General features: G+C 49.1%; 1 protein-coding gene across 1 annotated transcript in view; it reads left to right on the forward strand.

Annotated features, from left to right (window-relative positions):
• The window catches only part of ADCK1 (aarF domain containing kinase 1), a 129,728-nt gene that overhangs the window by 73,604 nt on the left and 43,366 nt on the right, over positions 1-12,758 (forward strand). The window contains exon 5 of the mRNA XM_025393027.1: positions 9,725-9,883. Within this exon, the coding sequence (XP_025248812.1) occupies positions 9,725-9,883 (159 nt within the window). The remainder of the gene's footprint in view (positions 1-9,724; positions 9,884-12,758) is intronic.

Raw genomic sequence — 12,758 nt, forward strand, 5'->3', positions numbered from 1 at the left:
TTCACCTCAGTGGGCAGGAGCTGTGGATGGGGGACCCCTTCCCAAGGGGGAAACGGGGAAACTAAGTCTGGATTCCTAGTTTGGGAGTTGCTGGCCTTTGTATTTCTGGCTCTCTCCAGTCTCTGTTTCTCATTCCCCTTATTCATGGTTCATACATGCTGTTCCCCTTTGCCTGGAAGTCTTCTCTACCTCCTGGGTTCAAACAATTCTCCCGCCTCAGCCTCCCAAATAGCTGGGACTACAGGTGTGTGCCCCCATGCCTGGTTAATTTTTTATTTTTTTGTAGAGATGGGGTCTCATTATGTTGTCCAGGCTGGTTTTGAACTCCTGACCTCAAGCGATCGTCCTGTCTTGGCCTTCCAAAGTGCTGGGATTACAGATGTTGAGACACCGCACCTGGCCGGCTTCTCCTTCCTTTCTTCAGCTAGTTAACTGGCTCCTCAGCCTTCAGATCGCCGCTCTTTGTCATCTTCTCAGAGAAGCTCTCTCTGCTCTCCCTGACCAGGTTCAGCCCCTGAGGTGCTCTTATGGTGCCAGCTCTCCCTTCATCGCCCTTGTCAGAGTTGGCCATTTTACTTTTATTTGTGATTATGTGGTTAGTTTCTATCTCCTTCCCTTGACTTTTAAGTTCTAGCCGTAACTCCGGAGGGTGATGGCTGTACCTACTTTGGACTCACTCCTCAAATGCCCAGTGATTAGCATCATGCCCTGCATGTATTAGTCACTCAGTAAACATTTGTTGGATAGATAAATGAATGACCCGTAGCGAATATATTCTCTTCTATAAAATATAGGCAGTAATATCTCCTCTAACCTCAAGAGAGGGTTGAGAATTACATACAAACATTTTGAAGGGACCAGCCCTTACCGAGGTATAAGGAACTACCCATGATTGAGCATTCAGTCCGTGCAGGGCAAAGATATTCTGACATTCCCTTATATTGACCCAAGTTCAAATTCAAGGGGGAGGTGGTGAGTTCTCACGTGGGCAGGCTTGCAGTGGTGGTGCAGGGCCCGGCTTGCCTGGGTCTAATCTCCTGGTCCCACCTCTCTCAACTGTGATGGGGCATAAGCACTTGGCCTCTGAGGCTCAAGGCTGGCTCATTGCCTCAGTATTCGGATCACCCAGGGGTTATCTGCCTGGGCTGGGCCCTGGCTCTGGGGGTCTCTGGCTTCATACTGCATTCTGTCCAGGACCTCTGGTCTCTTTTACCCCAGAGGTCTCTGTCACAGGCAGGGACATAGATATGTCACCCTGTGAGGCTATAGGAGTTATTAAGATGGGGAACGCTGAAAGATTAGATTTATGATAGCCAACGGTGGATTATGAAGAATAATTTATCAAATGTCAGTGCCCATGGCCTACAATTTACAGAAGGTTTGCTTAAACTGAGGAGATCTGATTGGACTGTCCCCTCCCCCACCACGAATGAATGACAGCTCTAATGGATGGCTTCCCAGGCTGGCCAGCCACACTGGGTGTTTATCTGCTTTTTATTAATCATTATTATCACAACATTTCCATAGAGTCCCTTCATCCACAGCTCTCAAGGTACCCAGCACCCGGGAGGCTCCCTCAACCGCCGTGAAGGAACTCTAGCTGCTTCTGGGAGGTGTTTCAGCTACCCTGGATCAGCTGGAGGGCCCAAAGTCCCCTCTCCCTGATGAGGACAGGGAAAATCTAACCTTAATTCCGTTCATCCATTAGGAAATACCTACCGAGTCCCATCAGGTATAAGGTGCTTTTGATACAGTGCTGAACAAAAGCAGACGTCTGTAGTCTAGAAGAGAAGAGGAAAATTAAGCAAATATAAAGAGCTAAATGAGCAGCCGTGGCGATTGCTCTCAAGGAAGGTGCATGAACCCTGAGAATGTACGCAGGGGAGGCTTCTCTGAGGAGGTGATGGTTCAGCTGTGATTGGAAGAATGAGTGGGGGAAGGGAGCCTTTTGGCCAGAGGGGACAGTGTGTGCAAAGGCCCCATGGGGCATGCAGAGAGCATGCTGGTGGCTGAACGAGGTCATATGTTTCTAGTGGAGGGAGGAGGGTGGGGCAGGAGAGGTAGGCCGGGTCAGACCCCATGGGTGATGTTCAGGATTTTGGCTGTGGGAAGCTGGTGTAGTGACTTATGTAGAGAGATCAGCTTAAGTTTGGGAAACTCACCCTAGCTGCATGTGGAGGCTGGATTGGAAGAGAAAGGGCAGGCCGGTGAGGAGGTCATTGTAGTCTCTGGGGAAATGAGGATGGTGGTTAACACTCACTGATGGAACCAGACTGCGAGGCCAGAACTGCTGACTCTGTGCCCAGCACTCTCATTGTAGCACTCTGCCCTCATAACTGGAGGCATCGTGTGAGTCACCCACTGCTACTGCAGTTATTGGGGGGCTACTATAGGCTGTATTCTAGACCCTTTATGTATGTGGTTTCATATGACCCTATGAGGTCAATATTAAAATAACCATTTTACAGATAAGGAAACTGAAGTACAGTGGATTTGAGCCTTGGCATTTGACCTAGAACCTGCACTGGAATCACCAAGCCTTATAGCTTCTCAGGCTAGACTGTCCTGACGAGCTGCTGGGCGTGTCTCAGAGTACACACACAGCCATCCTGGAGTATGGGTGCCCCTGGTTTCTTTTTTCCCTACCTGTCAGCCGCTGGTCACCATCTTGAGGGAGGAAAGAAGCTTGGTCTGACCTGTGATGCCCTTGACAGAGCCATGTGGGCAATGGCCTTGTGCCAGGAGGCCCTTCAGCAATTGGCAAGCATTGTGCCAGCCTCGGTGCAGGAACAGTTTTGTAATTTCTGGGGTTGGCCCTTGTCAGGAGGGCCTCAGGTTCTGCTGCTGGCCCTTCATTTTCTTTTCAGCTTGGCAACAGCAATAGCTAATGGCTCTGCAGAACCAATAGTTTGATCTTTTGGAACCCCAGAAAGAACACAAACTCCATGGAAGACAAGGTCGGAGTGTCCTTGAGCTGTTATTGCCATTATTATTTTTATTATAATAAATTGCTCTGAGTGAAAGCTGGTGATGAGGGGTATTCCCACCTTGAGGCAGGGCAGCTGTTGAGTGGGGCGGAGGCCCGGACAAGGAGTGAGGAGGGAGAGTGACACTTGATGCCTGTTCTCCCCTCTGATCACCATGGTCACATCAGAGGTGTCCTCTTCTTACCTTGCTGGACATTTCTTTCAGGATTGGAGGAAGCAGCAATGTGCAGGAAGCACTGTCTCCAGCAGGCCCTGCTAACATACAAGTGTGTTTTTCTGAGAGGCTGTTGCCTTTGGAGGTCTCCTCATGGCCAGAGACTATGTCAAGTACACTCTATGTAATTAACATGGTTCCTGTCATATGATGGTCCTGCAGTAAATATGTGTTGACTGATCGGCTTAGGCTAAGGAATAGCAAATTGGTTTCATTTCATATATGAACTCTGGTCACTTTGTAGTGGCTGCCTGGGGCACTGTGTTGAGATTCCAAGGCACCATCTGGGCTCATCAGGAATGGACTAGTGATGTCTGGCATGGGTGTGCTTGGGGTGTATTAGTTAGCTATTGCCACATAACAAATTACCCACATCTCACCGCCAAAACTTAGTGACTTAAATCAATAAACATTTGTTATCTTACAGTTTCTGTGGGTCAGGAATTTGGGAGGCTCTGGCTGAGTCGTAAGGTTGCAGTCCTATGGAGGCCTGGCAGGGGCTGGAGGATTGTTTCCAAGATGGCTCACTGTTGTCAGGAGGCCTCGGTTCCTTGCCACATGGACCTCTCTGCAGTCTGCATGAGTGTCACCATGTCATGGCAGCTCACTTCTCCCAGAGCAAGCAATCCAAGGGTGAGTGAGAGGCTTGTCACCGCCTTTATGACTTAGTCTTGGAAGTCACACACTATCGCTTCTTCCGTGTGTTCTTTGTTGGGAGTGGGTCATTAATTCCAGCTCGCACTAAAGGGAGGGGAATAGGTGCCCCCTCTCAAAGGGAGGAGTATTTAAACATCTGTGGACATGTTTCATTTAGTTAATTAATTTTTAACATCCAGTTGGTACCAAAATATTCTGTTAACACCATGCTTAGGACACTCCAGTGGTTTCTCACCCTTTTTCTCCCTAATAATTAATTGTAGAGACAGGATCTTGCTCTGTTGCCCAGGTTGATCTTGAACTCCTAGCCTCAAGCAGTCCTCTTGCTTCAGCCTTCCAAAGTGCTGGGATTGCAGGCATCAGCCTCCATACCTGGCCATTGTGAACATATTTTAAAACTATCATGGGGAAGTGAGTGTGCTTGTGCCACTTACTTGCTGTCACCGTCAGGTGTCACCTTGGAAGATATAGGAATAATCCTGAAGAGGTGGGTTACAAATCAGACATGTTTAAAGGGGAGGGGCAGGAATTGCAGCAAAAGCGGATATTGGCTGATAGGGCAATGACAAGATATAGGGGTATCTGGGGCAGGTGCCTGGGAAGTGGTGCAGGGAGAACTGGATGGGTTCCAAATGGAGGTGGTGGAGAGGTGGTGGTGGGTTTTCTGCCCAAGGCAGACATCAGAGTTTTGCGGAGTCCTAGATAGCTGGAGTTATTGTGTCTGCCTTAGGCTGGGGGTGGGAAAGGGGGGTGAAACTCTCTCCAGCCACTTCCATTAGCGCAGATGGAGACTTGTCTCTGCTCACCAGGCTCCAGCGGATGGCAGCTGGCACCCAGCCAGGTGTAGGGCAGGCCAACTCGAGACTGCAGGAGCCAGATGTTATTTGCTGCTGATGCCATGGTAACCTGCCCCGAGTTGGTTCTGCCCCAGGTGCCCTAAGTGGGAACTGCTTGGTCTTGGCGTCCGGGCCTGGGCTTGCCTGCTTTGAGGCAGGCTTCCGTCTGCATCTGGAGCCAGGCAGTTCGGGGTTTGTGAGATGCATTATTGATATGGTGATGTAGTTTCTAAAACCAAAATTGGCCTGACGTGACCGAGTATGGGAACAACAGGCTGGAGTATTTGAAAGTGGGCCATCTTGGAAGAATTCAGCCGTCCTCCATCCTGTGACTGGGGAGCCCCTTCCCTGAGGGCCCTGAGGCTGGCCACGCTGCAGCATCTGGAGGGGCAGTTTAAGATACTCCAAGCAAAACTCCCCAGGAGGCGTAGTGTGGTTTCTCCAGAAGATCCTGACTTCCTGTCCCCTTATTTTGGTCTTGGCCAGTGCTTGGCTGCGCAGTGTGGCAGTTTGGTAACACTGCCCTGGCTTCATGGGACTCTGCAGGCTGGTTTCTGGATAGTTTCTTACTCTGCCCTTTGACTTGGGTATGATGTCACTTGGTCTCCTGATTCCCAGGCTCATGAAACCAGAGTGCTGAGGACCTAACTGCCCCAGATTTGCCAAGACCCTAGGGGATGACACATTTTTTCTTACCCACCCCCGGTGCTTTTTTGCTCATTAAACGACAAACACTTCGTCGCTTCACATATGTGTGCACGCGCGCGCGCACACACACACACACACACACACACACACAGAAAGAAACCAAACGATAAAAAGCCAGAGAAACTCTTTTTCTGATTATTTTTCCTTTTCCAGACAGGGACATCGATATATTTGAATCATGGGCCGACAGTAATTAAAAAGCACGTAACTAGTCATATTAAAATGCAGTTGTTTTACTTAACTGATTTTGCCGCTAGACCCAGAGCGGGGGAAGAAAAGAAATGGGGAAAGAAAAGCTTAGAAAGGGAGGCAAGTTTCTGTGAGTGACTGGAGGCAGCTGAGGGCCCTGCTTGAATCTAATTGCTGCAAATGCTGCAGTTTGTTTCTGGTAATGGTTTTCTGCTGAAAGGGCTGGGGGACGAGGCCTGATTGGAGGGGGGTGGCGTTTGTTTCAGCTGCATGGGGGGTATAATTCTGCTTTCGGGACAGGGTCTATTTTTCCTTACCATCTATCAGCATAAAGCACTTCCACTGAACACTTTGAATCAAGGTTCCATTTAGAGATACTTTATTCATATTTAATTACAGGCTGCAGCACCAATCTTTAATTACCTTTTTTATAAGCCAGCTAGGAACATCCACTAGCAATCAATTATCATGTGTGTGTATGTGTGTGTGCTTGCTTAAGCACAGGAGGGTGTGGGCGTGTGACTTGCTTCCTGATAGAGAAGGAAAAGATGGCTGCAGGGACACTGGGGAGGGGGTGGGGTAGGGTGTCTGTGTGACAGGTTTCCGATGCCCGGTGAGGGGTGCATCCTCATTCCCCATGCCTGTCTTTGTTTCTGCTGGTGGTACTGGGAATGTGGGCAAGTCCTCACAGCTGGGTCTTGTTCAGGTGCTGAGTTGGCCACTGGGCTTGGGTGCTATCTTGAGGCCCCCTTGATTCCCCTGGTGGGGATGGGGAATTGTGGGAGGCCTCCTTCATATCCTCTGGGGATGTGGTGGACCAGACTTCCTCTCACCCTAGAGATTAGGAGCTGCTCGCCTCAGCTCTTTCTTTTCCTCACCTCCCTGCGGGGTGCTCTTGGCAGCTGTTCCTGCTACGCAGCCCTAGTGATGCCATGTCACTCTTCAGTTGCAATGACTCTGCAGTGCCCCTGCAATGACACGGGCTTGGAGACTGGTTGTCCTTCTCAGACAGTGAGCACATGTTCCTGGGAGTCAGGCGGTGGCTTGGGGGTAAGGAGTGAGGCCAGATGACCCCCAAATCCCTTTTCAGTGGGAAGATTGGGCCATTTTAGCTGCCTGGGAGATGAGCGTGTGAGTTCACAGCTCTGCTCCAGAAAACCCTCTGCTTGGTGCTCCTTCAGGAACTCCAGAGAGCTTGCAAAGAGACTTGGTATTGATCTCATTATGTAACAGCTGGGGACATTGCCGAGGCTTTACCTTCCCTTCCATTCCTGGGTCCCTGTCCCAGCAAGGGGGTGGGGAGGGGAGAGAACTCACACTTACTGGGTCTCTTAGGGGTGCTGGGCACCACATCTGTGTTTTTTTCACTTATGCCTGCTGGGGCCTGAGAATACCATGTCCATCAGAGCCCCTTGTGTTGTGTGTGGCAGAAAACTGAAACTGACCTAAGCAGACAAAGGAATCACAGGGTCGGTACTCAGGCATGGCTGGATCGAGAGGCTCAAACGTTGTGGCCTGGGTTCACTCCCTCTGTCTCTTGATACTCTGCTTTCTTCTTTGTTGCTACTATGTGACCCTCAGCAGTTCTACCCCAGGCTTATATTTTTATGTTGAAGTTCCATTGAGAAAAACATCCCTTCTATATCAAACAAAAGTAAAATGATTGAGTCTGATTGGACCAGTTGAGTTACCTGTACATCTCTGAACTAATGCACATGGCCACAGATATTCAGGGTCCTGATTGGCCAGGCCAGGGCCTCACACCTGCCTTGGAGGAACAGGTGTGCTTTTTCTATTTTGGAAAGCTGTATGTTTGAGGTCCTTGGATTCATAGGAATGTGGGAACAGGAAGGTTTAGCCATTTCAAAGGGAAGAAAAAGTTGATTCAATTCTTCTCCAGTGGAATAGTGGATTCAGTCATTCAACAAATTTGTTTGGCACCAACTAGTCCCAGCCGTGTTCTAGGGGGGTGCAGGGAATTCAGCAGTGAACAGAACAGACAAAAGTCTTTGCCCACTTGGAGCTGATGTCCTAATGGGGTTTATAGGGATGATGATCCCATTGTTTCCCCATCCCAAGTCCAGGCCCAAGATAAAGGGTTCTTATGCTGAGAAACTCAGGGTGATTGGGTGGATGACAAGGGAGGAATTTTGCCATTGGGAGTCTAGAACTCACGAAGGAGAAGAAAAGACAAGTGTGTTTTTGGGGGAGCAGAGAGAACCAGACACTGGGAGAGATACAAATAACAAACCAACCAGGATGAAGGGGGCCAGGGAAGCGAATCCCATACCCATCTGTCCTGACAGAGAAGCGTAGGCCTTTCCTCATGTGACCTGGGCCTTTGGTCTGGGCAGGATGTTGATAAATGGGCATGGAGTTTAGTGAAAGCTACAACAATGATGACAGGGCTGGAGGGAGTGATTTATGAGAGGAGTTTAGGAAAGTGATGGTGTAGCCTAGCAAATGGGGTGGGATGGTGGCTGTGGGTCATGTGACATCTGAAGTCCAAGGAGAGGGGTGGAGGGGCAGGGCAGAGTGGCTGCTGCAGTAATGGGGACTGAGGGAGGAAGGGCTGCACAGACTGAATAGACTTCAAAGCATGAGGGCCTAGGAGGGTGGGCCAGGAGAGCAGGCATCTATACATGCTTGTGCGTGTGTGTGTGTGCATGTCTGGACTTTCCAGGATTGTGAGGCTATACAGAGGCTTAAAGAAATGGAGAGGATTAGGATGTCAGCCTTGGCCAATCTTGGAAAAGACCTTTAGGGGCCTCTTTCCTAGTTGGCAGAATATTTGGATCTGGACCATGTAGGTGTGACCACTCAAGTCAGGGAATTTTATTTTCTTGAGGAATATTGGTATGGCATTTCTAAGAGGGAAGGAAGAAAGAAGAAGGAAGAGAAAGGAGTATATTTTCCACTTCATAGAAAAAGAAAGGCACAGAAAAGGCAAAGGGCTTTGCTCAGGCCTACTTTGAGTGGCATCGCAGGTGATGACCTAGAGCAAAGTTCTGGCTTGCAGCCCTGGGGTCTCTGCTCGAGTGGCCAGGCTGGGAGTGGACTTGGTGACCCACGCTGAGGCTGCTGCTCAGGCAGGAACAAAAGGTGGTTGTTGGTCTGGGGCCTCTGCCCAGGATTCTTTGAGCTCCCCTGGTTGGTAGAATGGAAACGTCCTCTGTCTGATCCCTGTCTGGGGCTGAGATACTGGGCTGCCCCGGGCCCACGTTCTGTTAATGCTGGATTGTCCATATGTGAGAGCCCAGGAGGCACAGCGGTGGATAGTGCAATGGGCAGATAAAGCTCAGTTCTGAACAGCACTTCTTTAACCTTTGATGGAGGTGCTTAGGGGCCCATGCACAGGTATGAGGATGTGCCTTCCATGCACATCTTCTGTCCCCCTCCCTCTATATGCCTACCGTTCATGAATGCCCAGCAGCAGAGGACCAGGCAAGACCTGATCCTGGTACACAACTGATAAAGCAAAAAATCTGTCCTCGGGGCTGGGTGCAGTGGCTCATGCCTGTAATCCTAGCACTTTGGGAGGCTGAGGTGGGCGGGTCACTTGAGGTGAGGAATTTGAGACCAGCCTGCCAACATAGTGAAACACCATCTCTATTAAAAAACACAAAGATTAGCTGGGTGTGGTGTCACACACCTGTAACCCCAGCTACTTAGGAGACTGAGGCAGGAGAATTGCTTGAACCTGGGGGGCGGAGGCTGCAGTGAGCCAAGATCATGCCACTGCACCCCAGCCTGGTCAACAGTGCGGGACTCTGTCTCAACACACACACACAACACACACACCACACACACACACTTTCTCTCTCTCTCTCTCTCTCTCTCCAATCTGTCCTGGGGGCAGAGGCTGCAGTGAGCTGAGATCATGCCACTACACTCCAGCCTGGTCTAGAGCGCAGGACTCTGTCTGTCTCAACACACACACACACACACACACACACACACACCACACACACACACTCTCTCTCTCTCTCTCTCTCTCTCACACACAGACACACACACACACACAAATCTGTCCTGGGGGCACTAGGCAGCCCTGACTGGCCCGTCTTCCTGACTGCCTGTCACTGAACTGGGTCACCTTTTTAATCACTCTGTTCTCTCTCTACTCCCGACAGATCCATGATTTGTTCCAGAGCTTCGACGACACCCCTCTGGGGACCGCCTCCCTGGCCCAGGTCCACAAGGCAGTGCTGCATGATGGGCGGACAGTGGCCGTGAAGGTCCAGCACCCAAAGGTGCGGGCTCAGAGCTCGAAGGACATTCTCCTGATGGAGGTGAGAACCCTCCCTTTCTCCTTCGTGTGTCCTCGGTCCACATTTCCCTGGGATCCAGGCTGCCTAGATGGAACTGGTTCAGGCTGGTGTGGAGTGTGGCCCTTCGAGCAGCAGAGTGGGAGAGGAGAGCTGAGATCACGACAGAGGAGGTGTTATAACAGCTCCATGACCACAAAACCCTGTGGCAGCTTGGGTTAGTTCTTGATTTGTCCCTGGGAACTGCCTGTGATAGTCTCAAAACACACTGAGTGGCTGCTAGCTAGGGGCCAAGGGGACCTCAGGGGAGGGATGTTGTAGAAATGAGCTAAACCAAAGGTGTGTTTTTTTGTCTACCAAAGGGGTAGACAAAATTACATCTTAATTTGTTAAATTGTAACAAGAGGGAGCATGTGGTCAACAGGGATATAAAAATGACATACAGATCTCATAGAAATATCTATGCAGGTTGCAGGTTTGCTTCTCTGGTACTTACTTGGAATGAACAAATTCACCTGTCTGAATGGTCCTAGGAAAACCCTTAGTGGACTTTTCTAGCTCTGTGCTCAGAGTAAGGGCAGAAGAGGTGGAGCGGCCACTGCTTGAGTCAGTAGCCATCACCCCCCATGGGGAGGTCAGCAATCTGTTTAATTTGTCAGTATGTCCCTTTCTTTCCTTTTCTTGTTTCCCTTCCTTTGCTCCCTTTCCTTACTCTAGACTCTTATTCTTTCAACTCACTTTAACTAAACTTGATGCCTATGTTGAGGGTCTTCTGCACTCTGTGCTAGGTGGGTGCTGGGGACACGAGAGTGAGTGAGCCCCATCTTCATCTTGGGACAATCCTCATTTAGTGGAGACAGGCATGTAAACAGTCACAGCGTGTTTGCACACTGCCATGTAGCACTGTGCCTGGATAGATGGGGCACCAAGGGGGCTGCAGCAAGATGGTGACTATTGAGATAGCCAGGCAGTGGAAGGACAGCCCAGCGAGTGTGGGGGCCTGACTGCTTGGAGGACAGAGTGTACTTGGATAACTTCAACCTGTTCCAATGGTATGAGCTCAAAGTGGAGATGAGGCTGGGAAGGTAGGTAGGACAGAACACGGGGGGTTTGTATTCCAGGCTAAGGCATAGAATGGTATGCATGGCCAACACTCACTACATATTTGTGGATCTGAGCAGATCTGAGTTTTTTCCTGTAGTCATTGGGAACCATTTAAGAATTTTAATTAGGGGACTGTCATGATCAGATTTGCATTAGAAATAAAAATCTGTTGGGAGTCTGGAGGATGGATCGGAAGGCAGAAAGACTGTAGCCAGGAGATGAATTGAGGGGCTGCTGCATTGGTCTGAGAGAGAAATAATGATGTGAAGTGAGGAGTATAATGGGGGCAAGGGAGATGGATGCATTCAAGGGACAGAATAATCAGGATTTGTGACCAGCTTTACACATGGGGAGGGGGCAAGGACTGGTATGAATGAGAAGGAGACAAATATCTTAGGTTTCTGGCTTAAGTGCTTATGTTTAGGCATATTTAACTCTATACAGTAGTTCCCCTTTATCTGTGAAGATACATTCCAAGACCCCCAGTGGATGCCTGAATCCTCAGATAGTGCCCAACCCTATATATGCTGTTTTTTCTTATACATACTGATATGGTTTGGCTATTTCCCCACCCAAATCTCATCTTCAATTGTAGCCCCCATAAGCCCCACGTGTTGTGGGAGAGACCCGGTAGGAGGTGATTGAATCATGGGGGCAGGTCTTTCCCGTGCTGTTCTCGTGACAGTGAATAAGTCTCACAAGATCTGATGGTTTTATAAAAGGGCAGTCCCCTGCAAAGGCTCTCTTGCCTGCCACCATGTAAGATGTGCCTTTGCTTCTCCTTGGCCTTCTGCCATGATTGTGAGGCCTCCCTAGCCATGTGGAACTGTGCGTCCATTAAACCTCTTTCTTTTATAAATTATCCAGTCTCAGGTATGTCTTTATTAGCAGCGTGAGAACAGACTCATACACATACATACCTGTGATAAAGTTTAATTTATAAATTATGCATAGTAAGAGACTAATAATAAAATATAATTATGAGATATAATTATAATAAGAGTGAGGTGAATGTGGTCTCTTTCTCAAAATGTCTTATTGTATTGTACTCACCTATTTTCAGGACACAGTTGACCTTGGATAACTGAAACCTTGGAAAGCAAAACTATAGAGAAGGGGGACAACTATTTGTCAGTCAGGGTATAGTTGGTGAAAAGAATTTGCTCTACGTATTTCAAACAGGGAATTTAACACAGAAAATGGAGTTTACAAATGATGTAATGGCCAAAAAGCCAAATGGGATGGAGAGACAATTGCCAACAGCAGGAAGCCAAGGCCACCCTCAAGGCAGAGGACAAAGAGAAGATGTAGTTCTCTAGATCCCAGGGCCAGGGACCACAGATAGTAGCTGAGACTGTGGTGAGCTTGTTCCCTGGGAGCCAGATCACAGACATAGGGCCCTTCACTTGGGAGTGGGAGCCACAGATGCTGTTTGAGGCAGAAGAGTTTCCATCTCCTCTTGCCCCCCAGTATGCTAGTATCCCTCAGTGTTGCCTCTGGGCAAAACCTAGGTGGCAGCAAGTTGGCAAGGGAGCCTGGGAAATGGAAGTTCTCAAGAGAGTAAGGGGATTGGGATGCATCTCAGAACGAAGTGAAATGGTCAATGCAGCAACCACATAGGGTAAAATAGTGCTCTTGGCAGTTTTGGATAGGAATATCCCTGTTGGTCTGGAGTCCAGGCTGGAATACAAATTCGGCATTTATGAGTAAAGATACTCTTGATAGATGAATCTGGGGGAATAGTGGAGATCACTCAGAGAAGGTATATAGAGTTTAAAAGACAGCAACAAGAAGA

Source organism: Theropithecus gelada, chromosome 7b (assembly GCF_003255815.1).
Source record: "Theropithecus gelada isolate Dixy chromosome 7b, Tgel_1.0, whole genome shotgun sequence".
NCBI lineage: Eukaryota > Metazoa > Chordata > Mammalia > Primates > Cercopithecidae > Theropithecus > Theropithecus gelada.